Raw genomic sequence first — 13,857 nt, 5'->3', positions numbered from 1 at the left:
TATTAAATCTACTGGATTAAACCTGAATTAAATTCAGTATCTGTACTGAATTGGATTAAACACACTTGGATTAAATCCATAGGATTACGCCCACTGGATTAAACCCACTGGATTTAATTTATTGTATTAAACCCATTGTACTGAATCCATTGGATTAAACATGTTTGGATTAAATCCATAGGATTATGCCCACTGGATTTAATTTATTGTATTAAACCCATTGTACTGAATCCATTGGATTAAACACACTTGGATTAAATCCATTGTATTAAATATACACTGTATTAAACTGATTTTATTAAATCCACTGGATTGAATCTATTGTAATAAAGCCATTGGATTAAATCTATTGTATTAAATCCATTTAATTAAATACATTGGATTAAATCCATTTAATTAAATACATTGGATTAAATCCATTGGATTAAACCTATTGTACTGAATTCATTGGATTAAACACACTTGGACTAAATACACTTGGATTAAATCCATTGTATTAAATCTATGGGTTTAAATCCACTGGACTGAATCTATTGTATTAAATCCTTTGGATTAAACCCATTAGATTAAATCCATTTAATTAAATCCATTGGATTAAACCCACTGGATTTAATTTATTGTATTAAACCCATTGTACTGAATCCATTGGATTAAACACACTTGGACTAAACACACTTGGATTAAATCCATTGGATTAAATCCATGGGTTTAAACCCACTGGATTAAACTAATTTTATTAAATCCACTGGATTGAATCTATTGTATTAAAGACATTGGATTAAATCTATTGTATCAAATCCATTGGATTAAACCCATTTGGTTAAATCCATTTAATTAAATCCATTGGATTAAATCCACTGGATTAAATTTATATATGTAAATTTAATTAATAATTATATATATTATATATATAATTATATATATTGTCTACTATATAATTATATTAAATTTTAAACCCATTGTACTGAATCCATTGGATTAAATCCATTGGATTAAACCCCTTAAATTTAATTTATTGTATTTAAACCCATTGTACTGAATCCATTTCATTAAATCCATTGTATTCAACCCACTGGATTAAATTTATACATATAATTTTAATGCACAATTATATATATAATATATATAATTATATATATAATTTAATTAACAATTACATTAATTTTTAAACCCATTTGTACTGAATTTGTTGGATTTAAACCACTTGGATTAAATCCATTGAATTAAACACATTTGATTTAATTTGTTGTATTTAAACCCATTGTATTGAATCCATTGGATTAAACCCATTAGATTAAATCCATTTTATTAAATACATTGGATTAAATTTATTGTATTAAATCCACTGTATTAGACCCACTGGGTTAAATTTATATATATAATTTAATTAACAATTATATACATATATAATATATATAATTATATTAAAATATTTTAAAATTAATAACTATAATAAATTTTAAACCCATTGTGCTGAATCCATTGGATTAAATCCATTGGACTAAACACATTTGATTTGATTTATTGTCTTTAAACCCATAGGATTAAACCCATAGGATTAAACACATTTGATTTAATTTATTGTCTTTAAATGCACTGGATTAAATCCATTGGATTAAACACATTTGATTCAATTTATTGTCTTTAAATCCATTGGATTAAATCTATTGGATTAAACACATTTGATTTGATTTATTGTCTTTAAATCCATTGGATTAAACACATTTGATTTAATTTATTGGATTTAAATCCACTGGATTAAATCCATTGGACTAAACACATTTGATTTAATTTATTGTCTTTAAATCCATTGGATTAAACACATTTGATTTAATTCATTGTATTTAAATCCATTGGATAAAATCCATTGGATTAAACACATTTGATTTAATTTATTGTCTTTAAATCCATTGGATTAAATCCATTGGATTAAACACATTTGATTTAATTTATTGTATTTAAATCATTGGATTAAACCCATTGGATTAAACACATTTGATTTAATTCATTGTATTTAAATCCATTGGATAAAATCCATTGGATTAATTGGATTAAACACATTTGATTTAATTTATTGTCTTTAAATCCATTGGATTAAACACATTTGATTTAATTTATTGTATTTAAATCCATTGGATTAAATCCATTGTATCAAACCCATTTTCTTAAACACACTGGATTAAACGCATTTTATTAAACCCACCTGACAGATGAATTTAATGACTGACACAGCAAAATTAAAACCCAGTTCTTCAAATAAAAAAATTTCCCAACAAACCCCAAATTTTCCATCAGACCAACCTGTTTTGCCTGAGGTAAACCCTTCCAATTCCATAGTGTGCCAAACAAAAACAACTTTCTTCTGGATATTGCTCAATTATTTTCTTAAACTGAACTTCAGCTTTTGCCAATGCCTTCAAAAGAAACGTGAGACACAAATAAGGGAGTTTTGCCAGAATATTTTCATTTTTCCTGGGTTTATTCCCAAAAGAATTCTTGGTTCAGGATCAGAATATTCCTGTCCAAAACATCAGTGCAGGGCAGAAATCAAAATTATTGATGGTAATTTCTTGATACTCATTTGAAAGCTTACAAAGAAATTTTATTTGATAGCCAAATTTCAAAACTATCAAGGATTTAGTCCCAAATATTCAATTTGGACAATTCCAAAATGTGCCCAGAGGTTTCTCTCCCCTCTCACCTTCCCAACTGGGAAGATACAAAAAAATCTGAGCTAGAAACTGGAATTAGGGAGTATTTACATATAAAATAAATAAAAAGAAATAAATAGAAATATATGCTTTAAATACACAGAAATTGGAATTAAGGGAGTATTTATATATAAATTTTTAAAATAGAAATATATACATTAAATACACATAAATTGGAATTAAGAGAGCATTTATATATAAAATAAATAAAAAGAAATAAATAGAAATATATGCTTTAAATACACAGAAATTGGAATTAAGGGAGTATTTATATATAAAATAAATTTTAAAAATAGAAATATATACATTAAATACACATAAATTGGAATTAAGAGAGTATTTATATATAAAATAAATTTTAAAACCAGAAATATATACATTAAATACACATAAATTGGAATTAAGGGAGTATTTATATATAAAATAAACAAAAAGAAATAAATAGAAATATATACATTAAATAGACATAAATTGGAATTAAGACAGTTTTTAAGTATAAAATAAATAAAAATTTTTAAAAATACATAAATAGATATCAAAATAAATAAAAATACAAATAAATTCTATCCTACCTCAGGATGTCCCATTCCCAGGAGGGCAGTGGCATGTCCATAGAGGAATATAACATAATTAATATTAAGAATATTTACATTATTCATATACTAAAAAAAAAGAAAAAAAGAAAGAAAGCTAAATTTTAGTCACAGCACAACAAAGACATATTAAAAACACTGTAAATTAAATAAGAGAAATCCAGGATGACTTTTGGGTCAGTGGCTGATTGGGTAAGGATACACAAACAGCAAATTTCATTGAATTTGCCATCAAAATCTTTTTAACCACTTGTTCTTATAAATCAAAGTTCATTTGACAATCACAGAGCAGACCTTGAAGATCATCGGGGCCAACCAACAAAGGAGTTTTGATTTAAAAAACCACAATGTTTGAGGCAAATATTTGTGGAAAAGGAAAAAGGGGAAAGGGGAAGGGAAGGGGAAAGGAGAAAGGGGAAAGGGGAAGGAAAAGGAAAAGGGAAAGGGAAGGAAAGGAAATTTCAAGGAAAGGAAATTTCAAGGAAATTTCAAGGAAAGGAAATTTCAAGGAAAGGAAAAAGGGGAAAGGAAAAAGGGGAAAGGATATTTTGGAAACATAGTTGTGTGTGTCTGTAACATTCCTAAAATCTCTCCCTCAGCAGCCTCCAGCCCAATCCAACCCAACCCAACCCATCCCAATCCAATCCAATCCAATCCAATCCAATCCAATCCAAGCCAAGCCAAGCCAAGCCAAGCCATCCCATCCCAACCCAACCAACCCAATCCAACCCATCCCAACCCAGCCATCCCAATCCAACCCAACCCATTCCACCCAACCCAACCCATCCCATCCCAACCAACCCAATCCGACCCAACCCGATCCAACCCATCCCAACCAACCCAATCCAACCAACCCAATCCAACCCATCCCAATCCAACCCATCCCAATCCAACCCATCCAACCCAGCCCAAGCCATCCCGACCCAATCCAACCCATCCCATCCCAATCCAACCCATCACAACCCAACCCAATCCAACCCATCCCAACCAACCCAACCCAACCTAATCCAACCAACCCAACCCAACCTAATCCAACCAACCCAACCCAACCAAACCCAATCCAACCCAACCAAACCCAATCCAACCCAACCCATCCCAATCCAACCCAACCCATCCCAAACCAATCCAATCCAACCCATCCCAATCCAACCCAACCCATCCCAAACCAATCCAATCCAACCAACCCAATCCAATCCAACCCAACCAAACCTGACCCAACCCATCCCAATCCAACCAACCCAACCCAACCAACCCAAACCAACCCAACCCAATCCAACCAACCCCATCCCAACCCAATCCAACCCAACCCAGCCATCCCAACCCATCCCAACCAACCCAACCCATCCCAACCCAAACCAATCCAACCAACCCAACCCAGCCATGACCATTCTGGGGAAGGCCTGGCCCAGGGCAGGGACTCTGGCCGCTCTCACCGCCACGCCCGAGGCGCAGAGGATGCCAAGGAGCCGGGAGAAGGCGAGCTCGGCGCTGTGGCACTGCTGCTCCTGCAGGGCCCTGCAGCCATCGCGCGCCAGCGCCTTCACAGCCTCGGGCAGGCGGCTGAAATCCACCTGCAACGAGCACCACGGCACTCAATCCAGGGAAAAACTCCATTTCCCCCCTTTTTCTGTAATTTTATTTCATTTTTTTAATAAATAAGAATATTGTGGCTTTTTTTTTTCTTTCTTTCTCACATTGCACCTTCAAATTCCTTTTACCCGGTGTTGTTGGGTTGTTCTGCCACACAATAATCAGGATTGTTTTGGGGGAAGGAAGGTGCTGAATGCATGAATTTGAATTTCTGGGATAAAAAGCAATTTATTTCTGAGAGTTTACCGTGAATTCTGGAGTATTCAAGGCTCTCATCAGGGGCAATATAATGGGTTTGTCCCTGGCCAGCGAGGCTCCATCGCCCTCCAGCCCCAGGGATTTTCCTTCTGCACTGAAATCCCCCTGGAATGGTTAACAGACAAATAAACAGTAAATTCAAATAAAGAAAACATTTTTTTTTTCTTTCAAAAGCAAGCAAAATACTGAATTCAGAAAATAAATATTTGCTAGAATGCTTCTGAGACAGCCAAGTGGAAATCCTGCAGCCTCCTGAATTGTTTCACCACAATTTCACTTTTCACGCAGCAAACCAAGTGCATTTTTATCAAACTCTTCAGAGTTTCAGTTTTTATCAAACTCCTGCATTAGATTTTCATGGAGCTGCTGATCTCTTAAAAATCCTCATTTTAATTCTAAATTTCTCTCCAGAAAGCTGCAGCTTTAGTTCAAGCCCCGTTTTAATTCTCCTCACATATAAAAAAACCCAAGAGCAGCACCCAGACTTCTGCTTTTCCTCACTTTTTGGGCCCAAATATTTTTGGAAGAGCTGAGAATTATTTCATTTTTCATTTGTGTCCAGCTCAGCTCATGCTGGAAGGTTTCACGTTATTTTATTCTGTTATTTATTATTATGTTGTGTAAAAATTTTATTTTGTTTTCACCACTGATACTTCCTGAAATCTGCAGGAATTTATATTATGTAAATAATGAAGATTTATTTTAATTTCCTACAGCTCCTGGGTTAATGCTGTCCCATGCAGTTATAGATCAGAATAAATTTTATTATTTTAATACAAAGCAGATTAAATGAATGAAAATGTTCCTTTCAACACCAACAATCAATGAGCAAAACAAAAATAAGTATTTGATAGGAAATAAGGGGCAGAACTTGCACTTTGTCTTCTAAATTCAGTTTTATCCTGCGAGGTTTTTAATCTGAATAAAGATTTTTGGTATCTACATCCTCCAAATAACAGGGATGAAAGAATTAATTAATTAAATAAACAAATAATTTAATTCGTTTGTTAAGCATTGCCATTATTTCCTTCAGGAATTTATTGGTGATTGACCACAGAAGGAGAATTTTCCCCCAATGAATGAATTTTATTAATTTTTTAATGTATTTTTCAGCATTTCCAACAGCCATTCCAAAAAATTGTTTCCAAATGTATCCAAATGGAAAAAAACATTTAGGCAGAAATTTGGGAAAGGCTTTTTAAATTCCTGAATGATCCCAGCCAGGTTTTAATTTTTGATTAAAAATTTAATTAAAAATTAAATTTAAAATTATCCCAGCCGGGTTTTAATTTTTGATTAAAAATTTAATTAAAAATTAAATTGAAAATGATCCCAGCCAGGTTTTACAACAGGAGAAGAAAAAGAAACCAGAAGAAAATCAGAATAAATGAGAATAAATCAGTGTAACCACAGAATTCCTGCCTCTGATCAAAGCCACACAGAGAGTTAAAATTTGGAATTAACCAAGATTTTGTGCAATATTCCTTAAAAATGAGAAATAATTTCCAATTCAAGGCTGGATTCCCATTACCTGTGGCACAGCACAGAAACCTTTATCCTCCATGGCTTTCTCCCTCTTCAAATCCACATGATCCCTACAAAAAACAGGACAGGGGCACCAAGGGTTTGGAAATGTGCTTTAAATCTCAATTTATTCTCAATAAAGTGTGGTTTTCTAAGGTCTGATCATCTCCCCCCAGCACAGAAATCATTTTGGAGCTGGTTCAGCTGCTTTAGAGAGGATTTGTCCCACAATAAATGAAAATATTCACCCTCCTTGTAAGGGAAAGGAAAATACTGATAATTCAGTTTAATGACCTCTCCTGTGGCAAAATTTCAATTTTTCAACCTACACTGGTACTCAAAACATGATGGGAAAACAACAGGATTGTACTGAAATAAATATTGATTGAAAGAAATTGAAATTTGGGGTTGTGGTCACATTTGAATAAGGACTGGGAATTTTCAGGTTTCCTAAAGAAATCTGAAATCTGTGTTGAAAAATTCTCTTTAATGCAAACTTCCATATTTCCTATTTTATTTTATTTCCATAAAATACGATAAAATATTTTATTTTATGGAAATAAAAAAAATTCCTGTTTTGCTGGATTTTTATGTTTTGAGCCATCCCAAACACAACAAAAATCTCCAGAGCGTGGTGACCCCAGCACCAGAGGAAATATTCAATTATTTCCTCTCATAAATTATGTTTTAAGTGGAAACATAAATATTGCATAAATAGAATATTTAATATACACTTATATATGAATAAATATTTTAAATATAAATATTTAATGCTATAAAATCTATAGTTTTACATTAATTAATTGAATTTTAACCCCAAGTACAACCATTCACATTCCTTTTCCACAGGAGCATCCTGGCCTTAAAATCTGATTTTTGATTGGAAATTGGAGCCAACAAACAACTAAAAAAAAGTTCTTTCATAAAATAAATTTTATAAAACCAGATTTCATTTTTTTCCAGAGCTCAGGGAGAGCCAGAGGAGTTTGAAAAATTCTTTGAACAATTCAAGGAGACCTTGGAAATGAGGCAAGAGTTACAATTTTTGCCTTAACTCTGGATGTAACAACTGAAACCAAACTCCTGTCCCCCTCTCTGCTTCAACAGCAAATATTCAAATTATGCTTTCATTTACTAAAACTCAGCTGGGCATGGAAGATTTTCAGTTTTCAAGTAATAACTGTGGAAAAATTGGAATTTTGGGGAATTTATTCGTTATTAGGATGCAAAAATTGACACAAAGCCACTAGCAGTGAGCAAGCAGCAAACCCAAGTTGTTTTAATGTTACATAAAATAGCTCAAAATAAGAATAATTTTAAAAAAAAGTATAATAAATTTTTAAATAAATAGTATTTCTCACCTCATTTTTTCATGGTCACTAGTTTTGGATTTTGGCTTTCGTTTGCTTTGCTGGCTTTGGTCTGTAAAGAGGAAAAAGATTTTAAACAAAATTATCATTAACTGAAAAAAGCAAAGAAAAAAATGCACCTGGAACTCACTTTTGGCTCTGGAAATTGTAGATCTTAAAAACTGACAAGGGCAAAATTAAAACCAAAAAGTGAAATTCAATTCAGTTTTGTTCAATGGTAGATAGGATTAAAAAATCCTAAAGGGGAACGATTTTAAACAAATAGAAGAATATTAAAATCCTGCAAGATTGCAGGATTTTAATCCCACAATTCGGAACAAATAATCACAAAATTGTGATTATTAAAGTGGACTACAAGCTAAAGAAATCAGTCTGTCCTATAAAAGAATAATTTTTATATATATAATATAGACATAAACAATTTATATATTATATGTAGTATATATTATATAAATAATACATATAATTTATATGTAATAGATAGATATTATATATAAAAGAAATATTATACAATATATAAATATTATATTAAAATATATAATATGTAAATATTATATAAATAAAATTTGTATAAATATGTAAACAGTTTATATATTATATGTAGAATACATTATATAAATAATATATAAAATTTATATAATATATTATTTATAAAATAAATATGACATAATATATAAATATTATATATAAGATATATAATATCTATATATTATATAAATAAAATTTTTATAAATATGTAAAACAGTTTATATATTATATGTAGTGTATATTATACATATAATATATAAAACAGTTTTTATTTCTATATTATATATTTATATATATAATATATGTATTTCTAATTCTTATATAATTATGCATTGTATATTAGAATGCATACATTGTATGTTAGGTAATATGCATTATAAAATAATATTATTGAATGTTTTATATTAAAATTGTTTGGGTTTTTTTGGTTATACTATTAGTGACCAATCAGAATTTTCAAAGGGAATTACAGCTCCCTATGGAAGCCCAAGTTTCTCTGGAAAAATCAATGAGGATGAATTTTTTTCCTTCAAAAGCCCTGGATGAAAGTGAAATTCAAGCCTTGCCAATCTCAAATGGAAATAAACAGAAACAAATAAAGTGGAAATTCCGGATGCCAAAAACAAGGAAGGAATAATCAGGTGAAACCAATTCACATTTAACTCTCAATTTTCACATCAAAGGCGTCACACAAAATTCACCAATCCCTGGGCAGAGAAAACGACTTTAATGCTTTGTTGTCTAACCTAAATTAGCTTTATCTATTTACACATATAGCTTTATTTATTACACATATATCTTTATTTCCATTAATAATTCTGTCTACAGAAGCGAGCAAGGTTTTGCTTTGTCTTTGTTATGTCTGGCATTAAGTTTAAACTGAACTTCAAACTAGGCCTTAGGGCCTTTACTGGCTGATTTCTTAAGAATTTAATAAATTTACTTAAGAAATTAATTCTTAAGAACTTAAGAACTTAATTTTTAAGTCCTTAAGAACTTAATTTTTAAGAACTTAAGAACTTTACTACTAAGTAAAGTAAGTAGTAAGTAGTAGTAAGTTTAAGAAACCTGACTGCTTGTTTCTTAGGGCACTTAAGATACATTTCTACTTATTTAAAACCATATCTTACAATTCTATTTACTTAAAACTTGAATTTACACTTCTACTTCATCTCTATGTGGTTTAATAATCTGAATTCCTCTAAAGGCTTTAATTCAACCCAGGAATTCCTGCCATTAACTGCAAAATCTTTTTTTTTTGTTGTTGGTCACACCCACAGAAAACAATGCAGCAGCACCTGGATTGAAATTCTTGGGCGCTGAGTTAATGTTCTGCCGAAAATCAGATTTGGAAAATTGGAGGAGGAGTTATTAATGTTACAGGTGAAATTTTATCAATTATTTTTGCTGGAAAATGACACTCGGAGGGTTTTAAAGAGAAAAACTGAGTGTGGAAAAATCCGGGTGAGCTCTGAGGGCTCGGCCTGCAGGCAGGGGAGGCGCCCACGAACATTCCTCGGCTAAATCCCACCCGGGGGCAACGAAAGCCTTGGGCCGGCAGCAATTGCTCATTAACAGCTGCTTAATGACCTCAAACTTTAATGAGTCAGCACAAAAATCAGGAATCACCAGGCCTGAACATGTTCAGAATGATTCCATGGATCACTCCTTGAGCGGATGGATGGCTGCTGGAAATCATGGGAACGCCAAGGCTGCACTGAAAATCCCCCAGAATCCCTCGAAATAAAAGTATTGGAATGGTGGAAAATCAGAATCCTCCTGAAAGGCTGGAAACACTCCCAGCACATCATCCGTTAAGACTGAGATATTTAATTTTTTTCCTTCATTTTATGTGTGGCTTTCCCTAAAGGAACCAATCGAACTCACAGCAAAATCTCGGTGAAGAGAAGAGAAACCATCCCAGCATGGAAGGAAGAAATCAATCAGAAAAAAAGGAAAAAATTCATCCTCATGATTTTTTCATTCTTCTGATTCAATTTCAAAAGCCATTCAACAAAAATTACTGCAGCAACAATTCCCATAGAAACAACTCCTCCCCTACAACACCCAACTTTCAATGCTGCTTCCACATGAAATAAAAAAGCTCCTAAAACAAGCTAACAAGCAAAACCAGCTGATTTACTATTAAAACACTTGAACAAATGCATTAATTCCACAGAAAAACATCATTTACTTACCCAACAAACACTTAAAAATATTAGAAGAAGCAAAATGACTTTTCTTAGCACTTTCCATTAGGAGCGACCAAAGATACTTAATAAAAATATACAGCAGCTCAAAGAAACAGTACATGAAGACCAAAAATAGGAAGTAGCAAGAGAAATAAATCAAAAAGGCCAGCAGCTTTACAACAATATAATGTGGCATTAAGTTCTTTGCCATTAAAACTCCCTGCAAGTTCAGTGAACAAAGGGAAAAAAGAAAAAAAAAAGGTTTTTCCTCCCACACCCACAGCAAACTGGGGCCAGCCAGTCACGGGAGCCTCCTCCTCCCTCCAAATCAAACATTTTGCTCTCCAGAACCAGGGGGAGGAGGGAGGCAGAACAGAAAGTGAAAATGAAGCAGCGCAAATAAAGGAGAAACGCGGGATGAGCACGGGGTTGGTGAAATTACTGCGGCCGTGGATGATCGGCCAAAAATTGTCGGAATTTCCCCTCTTCCTTCCTCAGTTCCTCCGAGAATCGGCCCCTCCTGCATGCCCTCTGTGCCTCCCTGCCCTGCCAGGGTCCAAGTTAAATTAAATTAAATTCCAGTTTAAGGCCCAATTCCATCCTCTGCCATTCCCAGAACTCTCAGTGCCCCTGAAGTCGGGTGATAAGAGCTCGGAGCCCAACTTGCAAAGGAGATAAAAGGGTGTCAGGGAGGCACAGAGGATGCTGAGCACGGCTGGGAACAGATAATGAGGAACTCAGAGGGGCTGGGGCAGAATTACCCACCCAGAAACACCAGCACACGCCCAAAGAGGAGCTGAGGGAAAGGAAACTCCGAATTTTGGGGGCTCTCAGGGAACAGAGCCCCAGAGAAACCTTGAAATAATTCAGGGAAACCTTGAAATAATTCAGAGAAACCTTGAAATGATTCAGAGAAACCTTCAAATGATCCAGAGAAACCTGCAAATGATTCAGAGAAACCTTGAAATAATTCAGAGAAACCTTGAAATGATTCAGGGAAACCTTGAAATTATTCAGAGAAACCTCCAAATTATTCAGAGAAAGCTTCAAATAATTCAGAGAAACCTTCAAATAATTCAGGGAAACCTTGAAATTATTCAGGGAAACCTTGAAATTATTCATAGAAAGCTTCAAATGATTCAGAGAAACCTTGAAATGATTCAAGGAAACCTTGAAATGATTCAGGGAAACCTTCAAATAATTCAGAGAAACCTTGAAAAGATTCAGAGAAAGCTTGAAATTATTCAGAGAAACCTGCAAATGATTCAGAGAAACTTTGAAATGATTCAGGAAAACCTTCAAATGATCCAGGGAAACCTTGAAATAATTCAGAGAAACCCTGAAGTGATTCAGGGAAACCTTGAAATTATTCAGAGAAACCTTCAAATAATTCAGGGAAACCTTGAAATTATTCAGAGAAAGCTTTAAATGATTCAGGGAAACCCTGAAATAATTCAGAGAAAGCTTCAAATGATTCAGAGAAACCTTGAAATAATTCAGAGAAACCTTGAAATTATTCAGAGAAAGCTTCAAATGATTCAGGGAAACCTTGAAATAATTCAGAGAAACCTTCAAATGATTCTCCAGGGCCATGAAAGGAGCTCCAGGTTGGGATGGCTGGAAATGTGTTGCAATGCAAACATCCCTGGGCTCCTCACACAGAGAAATGGGTGCAGGGGCTGAATTAAAGCCTTTAGAGGAATTCAGATTATTAAACCACGTAGAGATGAAGTAGAAGTGTAAATTCAAGTTTTAAGTAAACAGAAGTGTAAGATATGGTTTTAAATAAGTAGAAATGTATCTTAAGTGCCCTAAGAAACAAGCAGTCAAGTTTCTTAAACTTACTACTACTTACTACTTACTTTACTTAGTAGTAAAGTTCTTAAATTCTTAAGAATTAAGTTCTTAAGTAAATTTATTAAATTCTTAAGAAATCAGTCAGCAAAGGCCCTAAGGCCTAGTTTAAAACTCAGTTTAAACTTAATGCCAGACATAGCAAAGACAGAGCAAAACCTTGCTCGCTTCTCTAGACAGAATTATTAATGTAAACAGATAAAGAGATGTGTGGAATAGATAAAGCTGTATGTGTAAATAGATAAAACTAATTCAGATAAGAATTAAAACCACTTCCCTGTCACTTTTGTACATCAGAATCAAGTTCAGATTGTGAATGTTTAAGATTCGTGGTTTTGGTTGTTTTAGGTATAAAAATCCCTGAATTGGGGTGGGACCAGCAAAAGGAAGAACAAGAGGACAACAAGAAGAAACCAGCGATGCCTCAGGTTTAGCTTTTCTATTTTTCAAGTTCTGTGCTGCTTTAGGACAGTTATAAAGACAAATTCTAATAATAACTGAGGAAAGCAAAGCATGGCAGAAGGCCTTTGAACCCATCATTTGTTTGCAATTAACCTTTATAAGTCTTAAAGCTGATTTAGGAGCATTTGAATTAAAGCTTTTTGACAGGAACTTTCTGCTTGTAAGCCTTGAAGAATTTTGCAATAATAACCTTTTAAAGTATAATTTTAGAATATTGCTTGTAGTGAAGATTTTTGAAACTACAGCTTTAGAATATATAAAAAGGAAACACCTTGACAAAGCAGTGAAAAGCAGCTTGAGAGAGGAAGATGAACATCAACTCAAGGATTTATGGTTTGGACCAAGGGAGATGTTAGGAGATTTATAGTCCTTGCAATTAAAAGGTGGACACACAGCTGGAATCTGGACCTCACCAGCTGGGAGACTCCTGAGATGTAAATCAAAATACTGATTTACACTAAATCCCAATAGTGTATGGAATTGTGACGTAAAAATTGGGAAATAGAAAGTGCTGATGAGTAAAAATTGGGAACAGAAAGTGCAGAGAAAGCTGATGAGCACCCACATAAATACCTGGAAGCCTCAACTATGGTGGAAAACTTCCCCCACTGCATCCAGAGCTCGTACTTGACCATGTTAATTAAGATTATTAATTATAAATTATTACTAATTAACATTAATTATGAATATAATTATTAATACTATTAATTTTTGCTCATACTTTACCATATGAATTAATAAATTGATTGCTGCTTGAATATTGGCCTAATCAAGC

The 13,857-nt window shown here is 33.3% G+C and overlaps 1 protein-coding gene across 5 annotated transcripts in view; it reads right to left on the bottom strand.

Annotated features, from left to right (window-relative positions):
- Positions 1-13,857, bottom strand: part of TTC3 (tetratricopeptide repeat domain 3) — an 89,366-nt gene that overhangs the window by 35,587 nt on the left and 39,922 nt on the right. For 4 of the 5 annotated variants that reach the window (XM_074533891.1, XM_074533884.1, XM_074533890.1 and 1 more), the window contains exons 16-21: positions 8,038-8,098; positions 6,684-6,747; positions 5,141-5,257; positions 4,738-4,875; positions 3,284-3,373; positions 2,302-2,414 (exon numbers count right to left, since the gene is read on the bottom strand). In XM_074533891.1, the coding sequence (XP_074389992.1) occupies positions 2,302-2,414; positions 3,284-3,373; positions 4,738-4,875; positions 5,141-5,257; positions 6,684-6,747; positions 8,038-8,098 (583 nt within the window). Of the gene's footprint in view, positions 1-2,301; positions 2,415-3,283; positions 3,374-4,737; positions 4,876-5,140; positions 5,258-6,683; positions 6,748-8,037; positions 8,099-10,772; positions 11,221-13,857 lie in introns of those variants that run through there. The other variant, XM_074533892.1, reaches the window with a different exon arrangement.

This window comes from Zonotrichia albicollis, chromosome 2 (genome assembly GCF_047830755.1).
Source record: "Zonotrichia albicollis isolate bZonAlb1 chromosome 2, bZonAlb1.hap1, whole genome shotgun sequence".
NCBI classification, from domain to species: domain Eukaryota; kingdom Metazoa; phylum Chordata; class Aves; order Passeriformes; family Passerellidae; genus Zonotrichia; species Zonotrichia albicollis.
Note: the sequence above shows the minus strand (reverse complement) of the source record. Positions and strands in the feature narration are given on the sequence as shown.